At 37.8% G+C, this 13780-nt stretch overlaps 1 protein-coding gene across 1 annotated transcript; it reads right to left on the reverse strand.

The window, feature by feature from the left end:
• Positions 1-998: 998 nt before the first annotated feature.
• Bet1 (Bet1 golgi vesicular membrane trafficking protein) lies at positions 999-11769 on the reverse strand. Its single transcript, XM_069996507.1, has 4 exons — positions 11614-11769; positions 6833-6957; positions 4157-4213; positions 999-2162 (listed from the first exon to the last, which is right to left on the reverse strand). The coding sequence occupies exons 1-4, from the start codon at positions 11630-11632 to the stop codon at positions 2007-2009; spliced, it is 357 nt and encodes a 118-aa protein (XP_069852608.1). The 5' UTR covers positions 11633-11769; the 3' UTR covers positions 999-2006.
• Between the last annotated feature and the right edge of the window lie 2011 nt (positions 11770-13780).

A 13780-nucleotide genomic window follows, 5' to 3' on the forward strand; every position in this document is an offset into this window, starting at 1 on the left:
TGCTTATCAAAATGAACGCCAAGAAATGGTGTTTTTTGTCAGTCTTGGAGCTTGAACTCCGGCTCTGTATTTGAGCCTCTCTGTGCTCAATGCTAGTGCTTGTACCACTGAAGCCACAGTGACATTTTCAGCTTTTTCTGAGTAGTTTATTGGAGATGAGAGGCTCGCTGACTTTCTTGCCCAAGCTGACTTTGAACTGTGATGTCAGCCTCCTGAGTAGCTAGGATTACAGGTATGAGCCACTGGTGCCCAGCAGCAAGAGGTTTTTGATTGTACTGACTGCAATTCTTCTTCTTCTTCTTTTTTTAACTTCAATTACTGCCCATGACCTCTGGTGTTACATAATTGACACAGAGTAGTTAAAATTCCTAGAAGAGAAACCACTGGAGGTTCATCTTCTCCTCAAAACTTACACCTCAAAACTTACACCCTTAAAGCTTCTGTTCTTGCTACTGAGGACTAACAGTTACTGAGAGTGGACACACTAACATTTATTGACTATCATATATGTCTAGTTGTTTCCACTATATTACCTAAGCTACTTGTCACAATTCTATGAAAAAGGTGCTATAATGAAGGAACTGAGGCTAAGAGTACTGAGTGAAAGATTAAAGATCTGATGAGCACAGGTCATCTCGCTCAAACAAGTGTCTTTTCTCTTACACCTCAGCTCTGTCTGCGACTTATTCCACAAAGGTCTTATACTTTTACCAGTAAAATGGAGACCCAAATGAAGACAATGTCTCCATAAAACTAAGGTAGAACTGACAAGGATTTCATGATCAAAAGGACTGCAGAGTGAATCAACAGAAATATAAAGAATTCAAGAGATTTTTGGAAACTGTAGGCCAGACAGCCATAATTGTTTGAAGCAAGCTCAGACAAAAAAGAAATGTTAACTTTGCTTGATATTGTTCAGAACCCGAGTCTTCAGAACATTTTTTTTTCAGATTCTATGTCAAGCAGCTAGAGCTAAAGCAAAGATTCAACAGAGTCAGTTAATATATCCCCATAAAAATTTATTTCTAGAAACTATAAATAGGTTATTCCAAAACAGGACCAATACAGAGTATTTTCACAGAATTTAGTATTTCTTTTCCACCCATATCCATCTTGGTCACACTTTCTACAAATACGTTGATTAAAACAACAATCCTCTTGACTCCAACTTGAATGCCTGAGTATTTTCATAGCTATGTTCAGCACATAATAAAGCAGGGGCAATTCATTTTGCTTAAACATCTGATTTCCACTCACAGCTTAGCAATTATTTAATTTCACCTAAATTCTGTTACAAATGATAATCAAATTGCCTACCTAAGTAGGTAAAACCATGAAGCTATAATAAAGAAAGTCCATGGAATTTTTAAAATCAATATAAAAACAATAACTATATGGATACACATGTAATTTTGGCCATACTATGTGGAAGTTTTATTAAAGAAGGAGGGTTTTGGACAAAGACAGAAGAATCATATGATCAAAATTAATGAGAAAGTTTTAGGTAAAAAGAAAATGGCTCACAGTTTTTGCCAAAGGAGGAAGGGAAAGCAGATCATCGTAGTTGTTGACATATGAGGGAAATAAAGTTACCAATCTATCATATTCTGGCTCAGTACCTCAGGAGTTTGAAATCAGGTTCTTTCCAGGCATTATATTGCTCCCCCACTAGTTTCTTTACATGCAACATAAGTTACATTTATGGTGACAACAGAATATTCTTCTGCTACTCAATTTAACAGTAAAATGGGAAAAACAAAAACAAAAACTGGTAAACCACTGATCTCAGACCATCTCAATCCCCTGAAAATAGGGGTTAAAATGAGTCAGTAAGAAACAGTATTAAAAAGCATTGCCTTACTAATGTGATTTATAAAAGAAGTAGAATCCAATAATCTTGAATGGAAAAGGCCATACTATTTGAGAGTGAGGAATGTTTTTATGCTTAACAAAGTGGTATTTCAAGCCATTAGCTGGAATAAATTCCAGACTCACACTTACTTGCATCACCTCAATTTAATAATCCAATAAATGACAAAAAAGACAAACAGTGAAAACAGCATCATATAGCACAGTAACTTTGTTTGGCTCCCTTTGGATAAAATCTTCAGTTTTCCCATAGTTTTACCTAGAAATCCAGTTGTAGAATCAAACTGTGAATCCTAGGAGAGAATAGAAACATAATTCTGAAATTTTAATGTTCTACATTTGCATATTCAAGTAATTAAGTAGGACTGTCATTATTGTACATTTGTTAAAAGGCTCTCTTTTTCTCCAGTAAAACATTTCACAAACTGTTAGGTTTTTTTTAAATTCTAATTATGTAGAAGAAAAACCATTAACAATAAAGGTAATGTTTGTGCATTACCATAGAGGTTTCTTCTGTTTTGTGCATTACAGAGATTTTTCCTGCTTGGTATAGTCAGTCAGTTAATTGCTACCCTAGACAAGAATTTGTTCAAAATTTAATACAGTATCATATTAAAGGCTAGAATGCCTTTATTCTTAACACCTTTTGATTAATAGTGACTTTGAAGTATAGTGAAGTCTATTAAAAGTTAATCATGTGACAGTGGAAAGGAAAAATATCACACTTTTATTGAAATCTCAATATCTAAAACAAGGTCTGCCATAAGATTCTACATAGCATAGCCTCTGTCATAGCTACCCTCTTTAGATACTTGGTTCTTCATAGGGATTATTTATCAGAATCAGGAAAGAGGATGCTGCTTTCAAAAGATACATGCCTAATGCTGGGGCGCCAGTGGCTCATGCCTGTAATCCTACCTACAGGAGGCTGAGATCTGAGGATTACAGTTCAAAGCCAGCAGGGGCAGGAAAGTCTGTGAAATTCTTATCTCCAATAAACCACCAGAAAACTGGAAGTAGCATTGTGGCTCAAGTGGTAGAGCCCTAGCCTTGAGCTGAAGAGCTGAGGGACGGCACTCAGGCCCACAGTTCAAGCCCCATGACTGACAAAAAAAAAAAAAAAAAAAAAAAAAAGATACATGCCTATCCCCTGTTCCCTAAATTTTTCAGTGAGAGCTAGGAGGGTGGGCAGCCCATAACTCTAATCTTAGCTGAGATTGAGGATTTAGGTTTGAAGACAGCCCCGGCAGGAAAATCCATGAGACGCTTATCTTCAAAAAACTATTCCTTCCAAAAAGCTGAAAGTGGGCCTCTGCTCAAGTAGCAGAATGCTAGTCTTGAGCTCAGGAGCACAGCCCAGGCACAGACATACACATTCTGAATGAGTTATTCTGAAGAACTACGCATATCCATTTTCTTTTCTTTTTCTTTTCTTTTTTTTTTCTTGGCCATGGGGCCATGGGGCCTGGGCACTGTCCCTCAGCTCTTCAGCTCAAGGCTAGCGCTCTATCACTTCAGCCACAGTGCCACTTCCAGTTTTCTGAGTGGTTAATTGGAGATAAGAGTCTCATGGACTTTTCCTGCCTGGGCTGGCTTTGAACTGTGATCCTCAGATCTCAGCCTCCTGAGTATCTAGGATTTCAGACATGAGCCACCGACAGCCGGCTGGCGTATCCATTTTCAAAGTGTACTTTAGATGACTCTAGTACAAAGCATAATAAGAATATTGCTATCAATATAAACTTTTGAATAGTACGAAATTTTAAAATGTGGAAAAACAAGGGAAGATTCTGAGAAATTTTAAATCCAAAGATTAAAGGCTCTAGTGTATTTAAACCTATGTGGGATTTTTTTGGTGGTCATTGCTAAGACATGAATCTAAAGTAAATTTCCATTAAATGAAAGGCATTTGGTTGGCTAGAAGCAAAGATTTTAAGACTGCTGGGTTAGTAAATTACTAGTCATAGTCTTTACCCACAGAAATTTCTAAAACCACTCAAAATAATAATTTGTCTTGAGTTTTTAACAGTGCTTCTAAACACAGAATGGTATGTAAGTTGGTTTCCACCTTCCATTTCTAATTACATTAGGCAAGACAAAAACTGCAAAAATAAATATTATAGCTATTACAAACTGACTAGATACATCGAGTGGAAAATCCAGGATTTATACTCTGTAGGTGTGTTAAAAACACATAAAAAAATCAAAACATTATTATTCTTAGTTAACAAACCAAATGTGAGAATGCTAGATCAAATTTTGTAAAGTTAAAATCATAACAACTTACCATTTCGGCTAGTAATTTATTTTGATTTTTAACTTCATGGCCTATTTCAATGGAAAGCTATAAAGAAGAAAGCAGACACATTACTACTCATATAAAGGTATTCAATTATTGTAAAATAAAAGTATTATGGTATTCTAAACATATATATGTTCCCTAATAAAGCTCTATTCTAGAATTCTAGAAATACAAAATATTATCTCTTCTTCAGATACATTGTCCACTAAAATTAGTGGAAAAATAATTTTCTCTCCTATTCACTCTGATTTCATTGTAATAATCAATTCTGTCTCACTATTCTCTCTGATTCTCTTATTCTTGCATTTTTTGTTCTCTATTTTATTCACATAGGAGTATCTACCTGCACACTTCCTTCTTGCATTTCACAGGATATATAAGGACCTGTAACAAATACAGATATAAGTATTTTGATATTAATATCTGCCAGCATTACTTTGATTATGTTGATACTGATTACTTAAATAGATTATTAAAGATCTTTTTCTTTAGAATATAATTTGAAAATAATTTACAAGGTAGTAATATCCATATCCTGTATCCATGCAGAAAGAGTATAACCCTATAAACAACTATAGTATAGGTAGGCAATTACATCTGCTATGCAAATAAAACCTAATAATTTTATATCCAAAGTGAGGATTAAAGAAAGGCTCTGGCTTATTCAAACCTATGTGGGATTTGTTTAATGGTGATAGCTAAGACATGAATCTAATGGTTTACAAAACAAAGTATTTAAATAAAAACAATCCAATCAGGACGCCTGTAATCCTAGCTACCAGGAGGCTGAGATCTGAGGATCATGGGTCAAAGCCAGCCAGGGCAGGAAAGTCCGTGAAACTCTTATCTCCAATAAACCACCAGAAAACCAGAAGTGGTACTGTGGCTCAAGCGGTAGAGTGCTCGCCTTGAGCTGAAGAGCGTAGGGACAGCGCCCAGGCCCAGAGTTCAAGCCCCATGACTGACCAAAAAAACAAAACAAAACAAAAAACAACATTCCATTGCTGCAAATCTTTTGGAATTATTATAAAAGCATATGGGATAACACAAAACCCTATCACTATTATAGAGACCAAAACATAAGCATTTCCTCCAAGTTTAACAAATTACAGGTCATTACCCAACAAACTTGCAACAAGTGTCATTCATGCCAACAAAAGAAATTTCCAGGATAGAACAGCTTTCTCATAACAAAGAATCTCAATGTCCAATATTAGTTTTGTCTTTAAGAGGCATTTAATTCTTATGTCCTCCCAAATGTTATACTTTCTAAATTATTAACGTTATGCAATATGATAGATCAACTCTTTTGGCTTTACTATGACTTGGAAAAACAATACTCTTTCACAAATAATAGTCTAGGCTGAACACAATTTGATGTTTCAAGTATTGTAATGAAATACCAATTAAGGCTTGGCAGCATGGGCTTCTTCTGAATGCTATGTAAGAGCATATGTTTATTGCAATGCAAAATTGATCATATGCATTATTAAAATTATCTTTGTGTAATTCCTTTATTCAATACATTATTCAATTAATACCATTGATAAAATTATGTAAGATTCCATGTATAATAAAAGAAGGTTTAAAATCCTACATCATGAAAATCATTTTTATATGCATATAATTCCAATGTAAATCACTATGCAGAAATTGATATAGAAATGACACAAATGGTCTTGTTTTCTTTTCTTTTTTTGTTATTCTTTTTTTTCTTTTATTGTGAAAATACTGTACAGAGGGTTACAATTACATGGGCAAGATAATGAGTACATTTCTTATCAAGCATTGTAGCCTCCTCCTTTATTTCCCCTTCCCATCCTATTCTCCCCCCGATCCCTCCACCCATCAGGAAATAAATTGCTTTTAGATGTAGTAGTCAGAGGCTTAGAGGAAGGAAGTAGTGTGCAGCAAAGTGGGGCCTTTCAGGAAGAGCCTAACTTCAGCCAACATAAGGAGGAAGAGGATAAGCAAGACAAGGGACAGTGTGACCAAAGGCATGGCATGGAGAGCACCCCCATTTGTCTGGCAGAAAATACATCTGTGTTCTGTATGAGACATAAGGTCTGAAAAGCTGGGGCCAGTCTTTGAAGAACTAAGCCCCAGAGGTAGACCTTGTTTATTTAATCACAGAACAAACCAAAGACTTCTAGGAGGGCCAGATGTAATTTTAAGAACATTCTACAAAGATGACTGTAGCAGCAGTACATATAGCTCAGCCACAAATGACAGAGTAAGGGGCTCTCCTAATGGATCATGTCAAAACCCAGAAAAGCAGCCATGAAGAAGAGAATCATGAGAAAATGTTAAGACTGAAATGAGGTTCAAAGTAGAAACACAGAAGATGAAGATTTGTACCTTAGGGGACTAGAAAAAACTTCAATAGCTACTTGGGCTGGAAGATGGAACCGCTCTTTTTGAACTATTACAGAAAAGATGTAGTGTTTTTATATTACTACCACAGGAAAAGAATGGTTGGAGTTTGAAAAAAGAATTAAAGAAGAATTAAACAAGACGTGCCATTTCTGAGCCTCCCTAAAATCTGAGTGCAATTTATTCAATGACTGTATTCATACTTATTCCTTAGTATGACACCAAAACACATAATTCATAAGTATACATATATGTATACAAAGTAATCTATGTATATTCCATACTTACAGATTTTATAGCTGTTACTTTGTTTCTCAGACTTTCAGTGAGTCTCTCATTTTCTTCCTCACAGGCACTATACCCACTGTTAGCATAGCCATAGCTCCCATAGTTGCCAGGAGGTGCTCCTTCACCTGCAAATGGCAGTCAGACATGCAGGGTAGCAAAAACAGAGGTCACTTTTGAAAGCTAAACAGTTAGAAAAGAACCAAAAAAGACCCCTGGAGGGCGTTGCAGACCATGCATGTCTACAGTTTTCATACTCTACGTTTATTTTTAAAATCCATAACCTGAGATCAGGATTCTTTTCAATACCTTCAGTTCCCTTCAATACACATTTATTGGTTGCTTGGCACTCATATACCAGAATATTTGGGAGACACTTCCTGCACAATTGAAACATATACTTTAAAGTAGTAGTATTAATTGCCCGTTGAAGAATTTGGGCTATGAAGAAAAAGGAAGATATCATGTGAGAGGGGAACTAATGTAGATGGAGTCTTTTGCCAGCATCTATTTCTCATTGAGACTTCAGTACTCCAGGGAATGGAATACAAAAGCTGAAGCTTAAGGGGACAGAATAACTTATGGAAACATTAGCTGCAAGTTCTGTAGTTTCATCCATTTGCCAAATGTATCTGAGGAGCTACCTGTGTCAGATCTATTGTTCTCTCAGATGCTACCTATCTTCTTGGGGCCTTGAGAAGACAGGCCCCATTACCCTACTTAAATGTGGTACTAGACACTCATCAGAATAGCAGGTACCACGAGCCTTAGTCAGTCAATGCATGCTCATTGTTCTGGAATTTATGAAGAAAGGTGTCCTTTACCTAGTTAAAAATAAATAAATAAAATACTGCCATTAATTTTCTTGGTAAAGAAGGAAGATGGTCTATCTGCTAAACAATGGTGATAACCTGGAATAAAAACTAAGGAGAATCATGAAGATAAAGTGTTCAGGATTGCTCAAGATTGCGAGGAGGATAAAATAAACCTGATTTTAACAAAAATTTGTAATGGCTTCAATCTCCCCAGATGTGTGCTCTTTCTAAAGTACTAGTTGGTCTAGCCCCTCAGAAGCCTCAGGTCAAGCTCAGCTACAGCTAGAGATTTATAGTGTTGAGGCTGAGGAAAAAGAGAACTCCAAAATTGGGTTGCTTGAATAATGGTTGAAATTATGAATGTTGAGGCTGTATTGGCCTGGCTTTGAAGTAGATTTACCAGTGGTAGAAGGTAGAGAAGGTAGGAGAAAGGGATGCTATTCAAACAATAAGCTTCAATAAACTCGAAAAGCTGATGGAGTGGCAGTGACAGTAAGATCTGGAAGGACAGGGGTTAGCAGGAAGGACTATTAGCTGAAGCAAGGGGTGAGACAGTACAACTTTACTTTCTCTGAGCAGCAAAACTACATAGTTCTGATTGTTTATAACATTAATATTGCTCTCTGGATTGAAATGTTACAATGTTTATGTTAATATTTTTTTCTATTGCTAAAAGACTAATAACTAAGTTTGTTTCACTCATAATTCCCCATAAACACATACACAATGAATTCTTATAAGTGAACTGATTAAGGAACAAAACACTACTATTCAGCTTTAGCAAGAGTGGGATTATACTCTTCACTGAGAGGCGTGCCTCATCTATCTTCCTCTGTGCCTAATGAGCACTTTATATGCATCAGACACCGCCATTAAAACTGTAACAAAGTGTTGAACAAGTATATTCCAAACTGAGGAAAATGCTGCATAGACAAAATTTTCCCTCAGTTGCTGATATACTATTCCTGAAGTCCTCCAAATTTGTTATTATATAAGTTAAGAATGTAAGAACTGGGCATATTTTTCCCAATTAAAGAAATGTTACTTATAATGAATTCTTATTTTATTACTAAGTCATACTATGTGGAAAATCTCCTTTACTAAGGTCTATTGAGGAAAAAGGCAATGCTTCCTACCTAGGTGACTAAAGATCTGGGTATATAACATTTTCTCAACAATTAATTGCTTATAGTTGAATCCCTCAACAACCTCATCAAGAAATTCATTCTAAATTAATGTTATTTGCTTTATTTTCCTTCTTTATCTTAATTATAATTTTAAGGAGCTTTTTTAAAACACTTCTATATTTTCAAAGTAAACTTCTCATTTGTTGTCTAGAAAGTGTTCAATGTACATTTCAAAAATATGGTTTCCTTCAAACTGTCACCCACCCCCAGAGGAATAAAATACTGAACTGCATGCCTAGCGCTAGTAACTCAGGATGCTGAGATCTGAGGATCATGGTTCCAAACCAGTCTGGACAGAAAAGTCCAAGAGACTCTTATCTCTGATTTACCACCCCCAAACCAGAAATGGAACTGTTGCTCAAAGTGATAGAGCAATAGGTATGAGCTCAGAGACAGCATCCAGGCCCACAACTGACAAAAATTAATAAATTAATAAAACAAAACACTAAATTGGTATTCCAAGCAGCCAGTACTGTTAACATGAATTGTTGCTATGAAATGTTACAGCAAAGTTAGTATATACTGAAGATCCCTTTGTCAGTTGAGACAAATGTAAAATGCTACTTCTCTAGGAAGGTTCTACCAATGACTAGATCTACTTATATAGCAACTCATGAGTAATGCATACATGAATACCTTATCAGATTATTACCCCAAATTATGACACTGAAAATTCTTTTAAAAGCCTGTTATTTTACACCAATGTAAATTATAGTAATACTTAATCACCTTCCCTCTCACCTATATGTAATCTTTAAAAAGAAAAGGGAAGTTCCCAGAGACTCTAAAATTTAGTTGAAAAATCTAATTTAAAATCTTCCCACATATGGTATAGCTAGGGCTGAGAACTAAAAATTCTCAAGTTTTTTTTTTCCCCTGCAACTTAACAAGGAACATGGTTGCATAAAACATTCAAAGGAGTCAAGGGCCTATTGATGAAATATGTATTCCTTGGTTTGACAGAGAAAGATTTCCAAAATGAAGTCCTGTGTGACCATTAAGAAAAATGGCTTTATCAGCCTGTGCCAGTGGCATCCTAGCTACTTAGGAGGCTGAGATCTGAGGATCACAGTTCCAGTACAGTCTAGGCAGGAAAGTCCATAACTTTTATCACCCACAAGCCAGAAGTGAAAAAGCTGTGGCTCAAGTGGCAAAGCACTAACCTTGGGCAAAAAAGCTCAAGCACAGTGCCCAGGCCTTGAGGTCAAGACCCAGGTGTGTGTGTGTGTGTGTGTGTGTGTGTGTGTGTGTGTGTGTGTGTGTGTGTGTGCACGCACACAATGAAATCATAATTTCTTGGCACATCATGCATAACTCTATTTGTACACCTTTCTTTCAGTCATTGTCCTATGTGGATCTCAGCTCTCCCATTATTCATTAGTTAATGTCCACTTCAATTTGCTATGTCTTCAGAAAGTACACAGTAACCTAGCTTTGAAATCATTGATCTAGTTTATGGATGTAAATCTACTACATTTACAATAACTTTTCTTTGTACCCATCCCTACTCCCCAGCTAAATTAGATGAGAGAGCACCACTAGGGAGTTGATAAATTGCTAGAAAGCTTGAGCTTATTCAAGTTAATAAATAGTTGTCACTAAGGATGATGAAAAGAAAAGTTTTCATGCATACAAACCTAAGCCTTTTTGAAATTAGAATGTTGTTTCAATTTCATTTCCCTCTATGGTTTTAGAAAACAAAAAACTACACTTAAAAGTTTGTGTCTCCAAAAATAAAGACACAAATATAAAAGGGGATGTATTGAGGAGAGCAGAACCAGGGGAGGGTGAAGAGAAGGTAGTCAATGCGAAAGTTTCACATGTATTTCCAAGTACATTGTACTCTGAGATAGTAGAATTTCCTTCTTTAAAAATCTGTGCTCTCTTAATACAGAGCTTCAGAAGCATAAAATACTGTTGTAATTGCTGTGTGTTATTAAAGGGGCCCATAAAATCTCCTTGCCGTTTAGTGTGTTGGTGTCTTAACTTACAAAGTCAAAAAACACATGTTAAGTCACCAAACCTTACCACTTTGTTTTGCATTAACAGTGGAATAAGGCCCAGATAAGAAATGTTCTAGATAATATTGCCTTTGACCCAGACTTCCACACCAGGACTACAAAGACACATACATTAACCTTTGTAACTCACTGTAATAGGACTAATACAATCACTATCATATCCCAACGCCCAAATTTCACTTTACAGAAACTAAGATCCTGAGTCAGCAAAGAGATAACCCAGGGCTGGGCTGGGAGAACAGTAGTTTCCCAAGCCAAAGCTCAGACTACAACCCTCAACTCCCCAGAGTTGGCACCTGTACATACTACGCCCAGGTTCTCCTCTTCCCCGCCCCCTCTCTTCAAAACTTCCATCTCTCTCTTCAAACTTCTCTCTCTCTCTCTCTCTCTCTCTCTCTCTCTCTCTCTCTCTCTCTCTCTCTCTCTCTCTCTCTCTCTCTCTCTCTCTCTCTCTCTCCTTCCCCCCCCTCTCTCTCTCCCTCCTCCTCCCTCCCTCTCTGTCTGTCTCTCTCCCCATCCAAGCTCCCACCCCCGCCCCCTCCATCCAAACTTCCATCTGAATCAAACTTATGGAAACCACTGGGGTTTGGGACAAATGGTGTGTTTCCACTTGGCAGGGATTCTAGAGATTTTCCCTGCAGACAGCTGGCTCACCAGCTCGAACCGGTGAGAGAGACCAGTCCAAGTTTTCCTCCCTCGCCCCGGGCCCAGCATGGCAGCTTCTAGCGCTGCCAAACTTCGAACCTCAGCCCTCTTCTTACCCAGGCCTGCACGCCTCATTCTGCCTGAGGAGGGGCGGAAAGAGTGGAGCGGGTAGGAGAGGATTCGGGATCACCCAGACCTCGCCCTCAGTCCCAGGGCCCCGCTGAGCACCAACTTGTTGTCCCAGAGCGCCACGACATCAGGAGAGTCTAAACACAGCGCTGACTGATAGCGTCACCGGACGCTAATTGGCGCGCTATGCGAGAGGGTTGCGTCGCCTTCTGGGAAATGTAGTTCTCCGTCCACGAGGCACACAGGACAGGGAGGCGGGGCGAGGAGCGGGTTGCAGGAGTGGGCGGGGTTTCCGGAAGAGCTGTGACTGCAACTCTTTGACCTGCAGTGTCTTTGGCCTGCACCTTGTCCGCTAGTGCTTCCGCTGGTAACCTCTAGGCTCAGCCCACCGGATCTGCCTCCCTGAGGCCTCCAGGACAGATGGCTTACCTTTCCTGATAGGGCCTGGTACTCCCATCTACCCCAAGTCCAATCAAGGGAGGAGAAAACTTCGTTCAAGTTTCGCATTTGACTAAAAACGTAATCTGAGACCCGAGGCAGGAGCTGAAGAGGAACCATAGGACTCATGGCAGGTTTAGTGCTCTCAAAGAATCCCCGAAGTCACCTGGGGTTCCTGTTTAATGCGTTGGTTATAACTACAGAAAGAACCATGAGTTTTCATTGTAAATGGGACTCCTCTCTCTCTTTCCCGTACATCCCTCCCTCCCCTTCCCTTACTCCTTTTTTCGCCTCTCTCTACTCCACTTTTCCCTCCTCTTGTCCCTTCTCTCCCTCTTCCAACCTCCTCCTTCCTCTCCTCTCTCGCCTCTCCCTCCTCCCCTCTTCTCCCTTTCTCTCCCCTCCTCTCCCTTCCCCTTCTTTCCCTTTCCCCTCCAAAAGACAGGAAAAAAAAATTCCTGGATTTAATACACAGAAGAATAATTACTAATAAAGATAGAGACCAAAGAGAAATCTTTTTTCCATTTTTCTACATTCTTTTCATTTGTTTAATTCAAATATGTAACTTCATTACTGACTGAAGGCAAAGTTTTGGCCATATATAGCACCTGTAATTTTCTTCAATTATTTTTTCAATGGTATTCTCAGTATTTAATCTTTTGAGAGTCTCCAGGAGATGACTGACTTGAAGTCACAAGTTACAACACAATATTAAGTATTCCTTATAGTAATTATAGATCCAAGAATATGATAGAGATATATGGATTTGAGTTGGGTACCCATGGCTTACACATGGAATCCCAGCTACTCAAAAGGCTGGGATTTTGAAGATTTCAGTTTGAAACCACCAGGGAAAGAAATGTCCAAACTCTAAATTACCAGGAAAAAAAGCTAGACTGGAGTTGTGGTTCAGTGGTAGAGGACTACATACAAGCAAAAAGGCCAAGAGATAGCACAAGATGTTGAGGTCAATACCAGATTTCTGCCCTCCCGCCCTAAATACGGATTTGGTATGATACTGGAACCTTTCTTTTTTTTTCTGTTTGTTTCCTACCCATTCATTTTTATCAGTATAACTAAACTTTGGGACCGAACCAAGGAAAAGCAGGATACTAAGGTCTCAAAGTTGACTACATAAATGTTAACCCATTTACCGACCATGTGGCAATTTCAGTATCTCAAGTATTATGTTTGAAGTGTAAGAAAATATAAACTAAAATCAGATAGTACTTGACTTACAATCTATGCAATAATAAATAATTAGTTTGCATTCAGTGATAGCTGCTCACAGTTTACCTTAGCTTATGGACCCAGAAGTACTCTTTGGCCAATAACCTAAAGACCCATTTTTTATCTTTTTAGTTATTAACTATAACTATACAGTCAGCTGGTGGCCTAATTTTTATATATTCAATATTTGGTCTGTTTTATTCCCACAGTCTGAGTCACTATAGCAGATTCAGAACATTTTATAGAGTTAAAGAGATTTGATCATTGTACCAAGCTCTCATTCCACAGGTGTAAGTCTAGTATGCCTTTAAAAATTATTCATGCTTTCAGTAATACTTTTCTGATTTGCTGACTTTCTCTTGACTTCCTTTATGGCATCTCTCTATCAGCAGACACCAAATGTATTACTTTGTATATTATATATAGGATCACGTATATGAGACACTGTAGTACAATGGAAGGTAATATATGTTATTGATCCAACTT

The sequence above is a fragment of the Dipodomys merriami genome, unplaced genomic scaffold (assembly GCF_024711535.1).
Source record: "Dipodomys merriami isolate MVZ:Mamm:240054 unplaced genomic scaffold, mDipMer1.0.p SCAF_5, whole genome shotgun sequence".
Taxonomy (NCBI): Eukaryota; Metazoa; Chordata; class Mammalia; order Rodentia; family Heteromyidae; genus Dipodomys; species Dipodomys merriami.

Bases quoted from the DNA above. Each gene is read 5' to 3' on its own strand.
- Bet1 (XM_069996507.1), bottom strand. The intron at 4,214-6,832 runs GTAAGTATGGAA...TCTTCTTTATAG, and splicing joins AAGTAACAGCTATAAAATCT to CTTTCCATTGAAATAGGCCA. The intron at 2,163-4,156 runs GTAAGTTGTTAT...ATTCTCTCCTAG, and splicing joins ATAAATTACTAGCCGAAATG to GATTCACAGTTTGATTCTAC.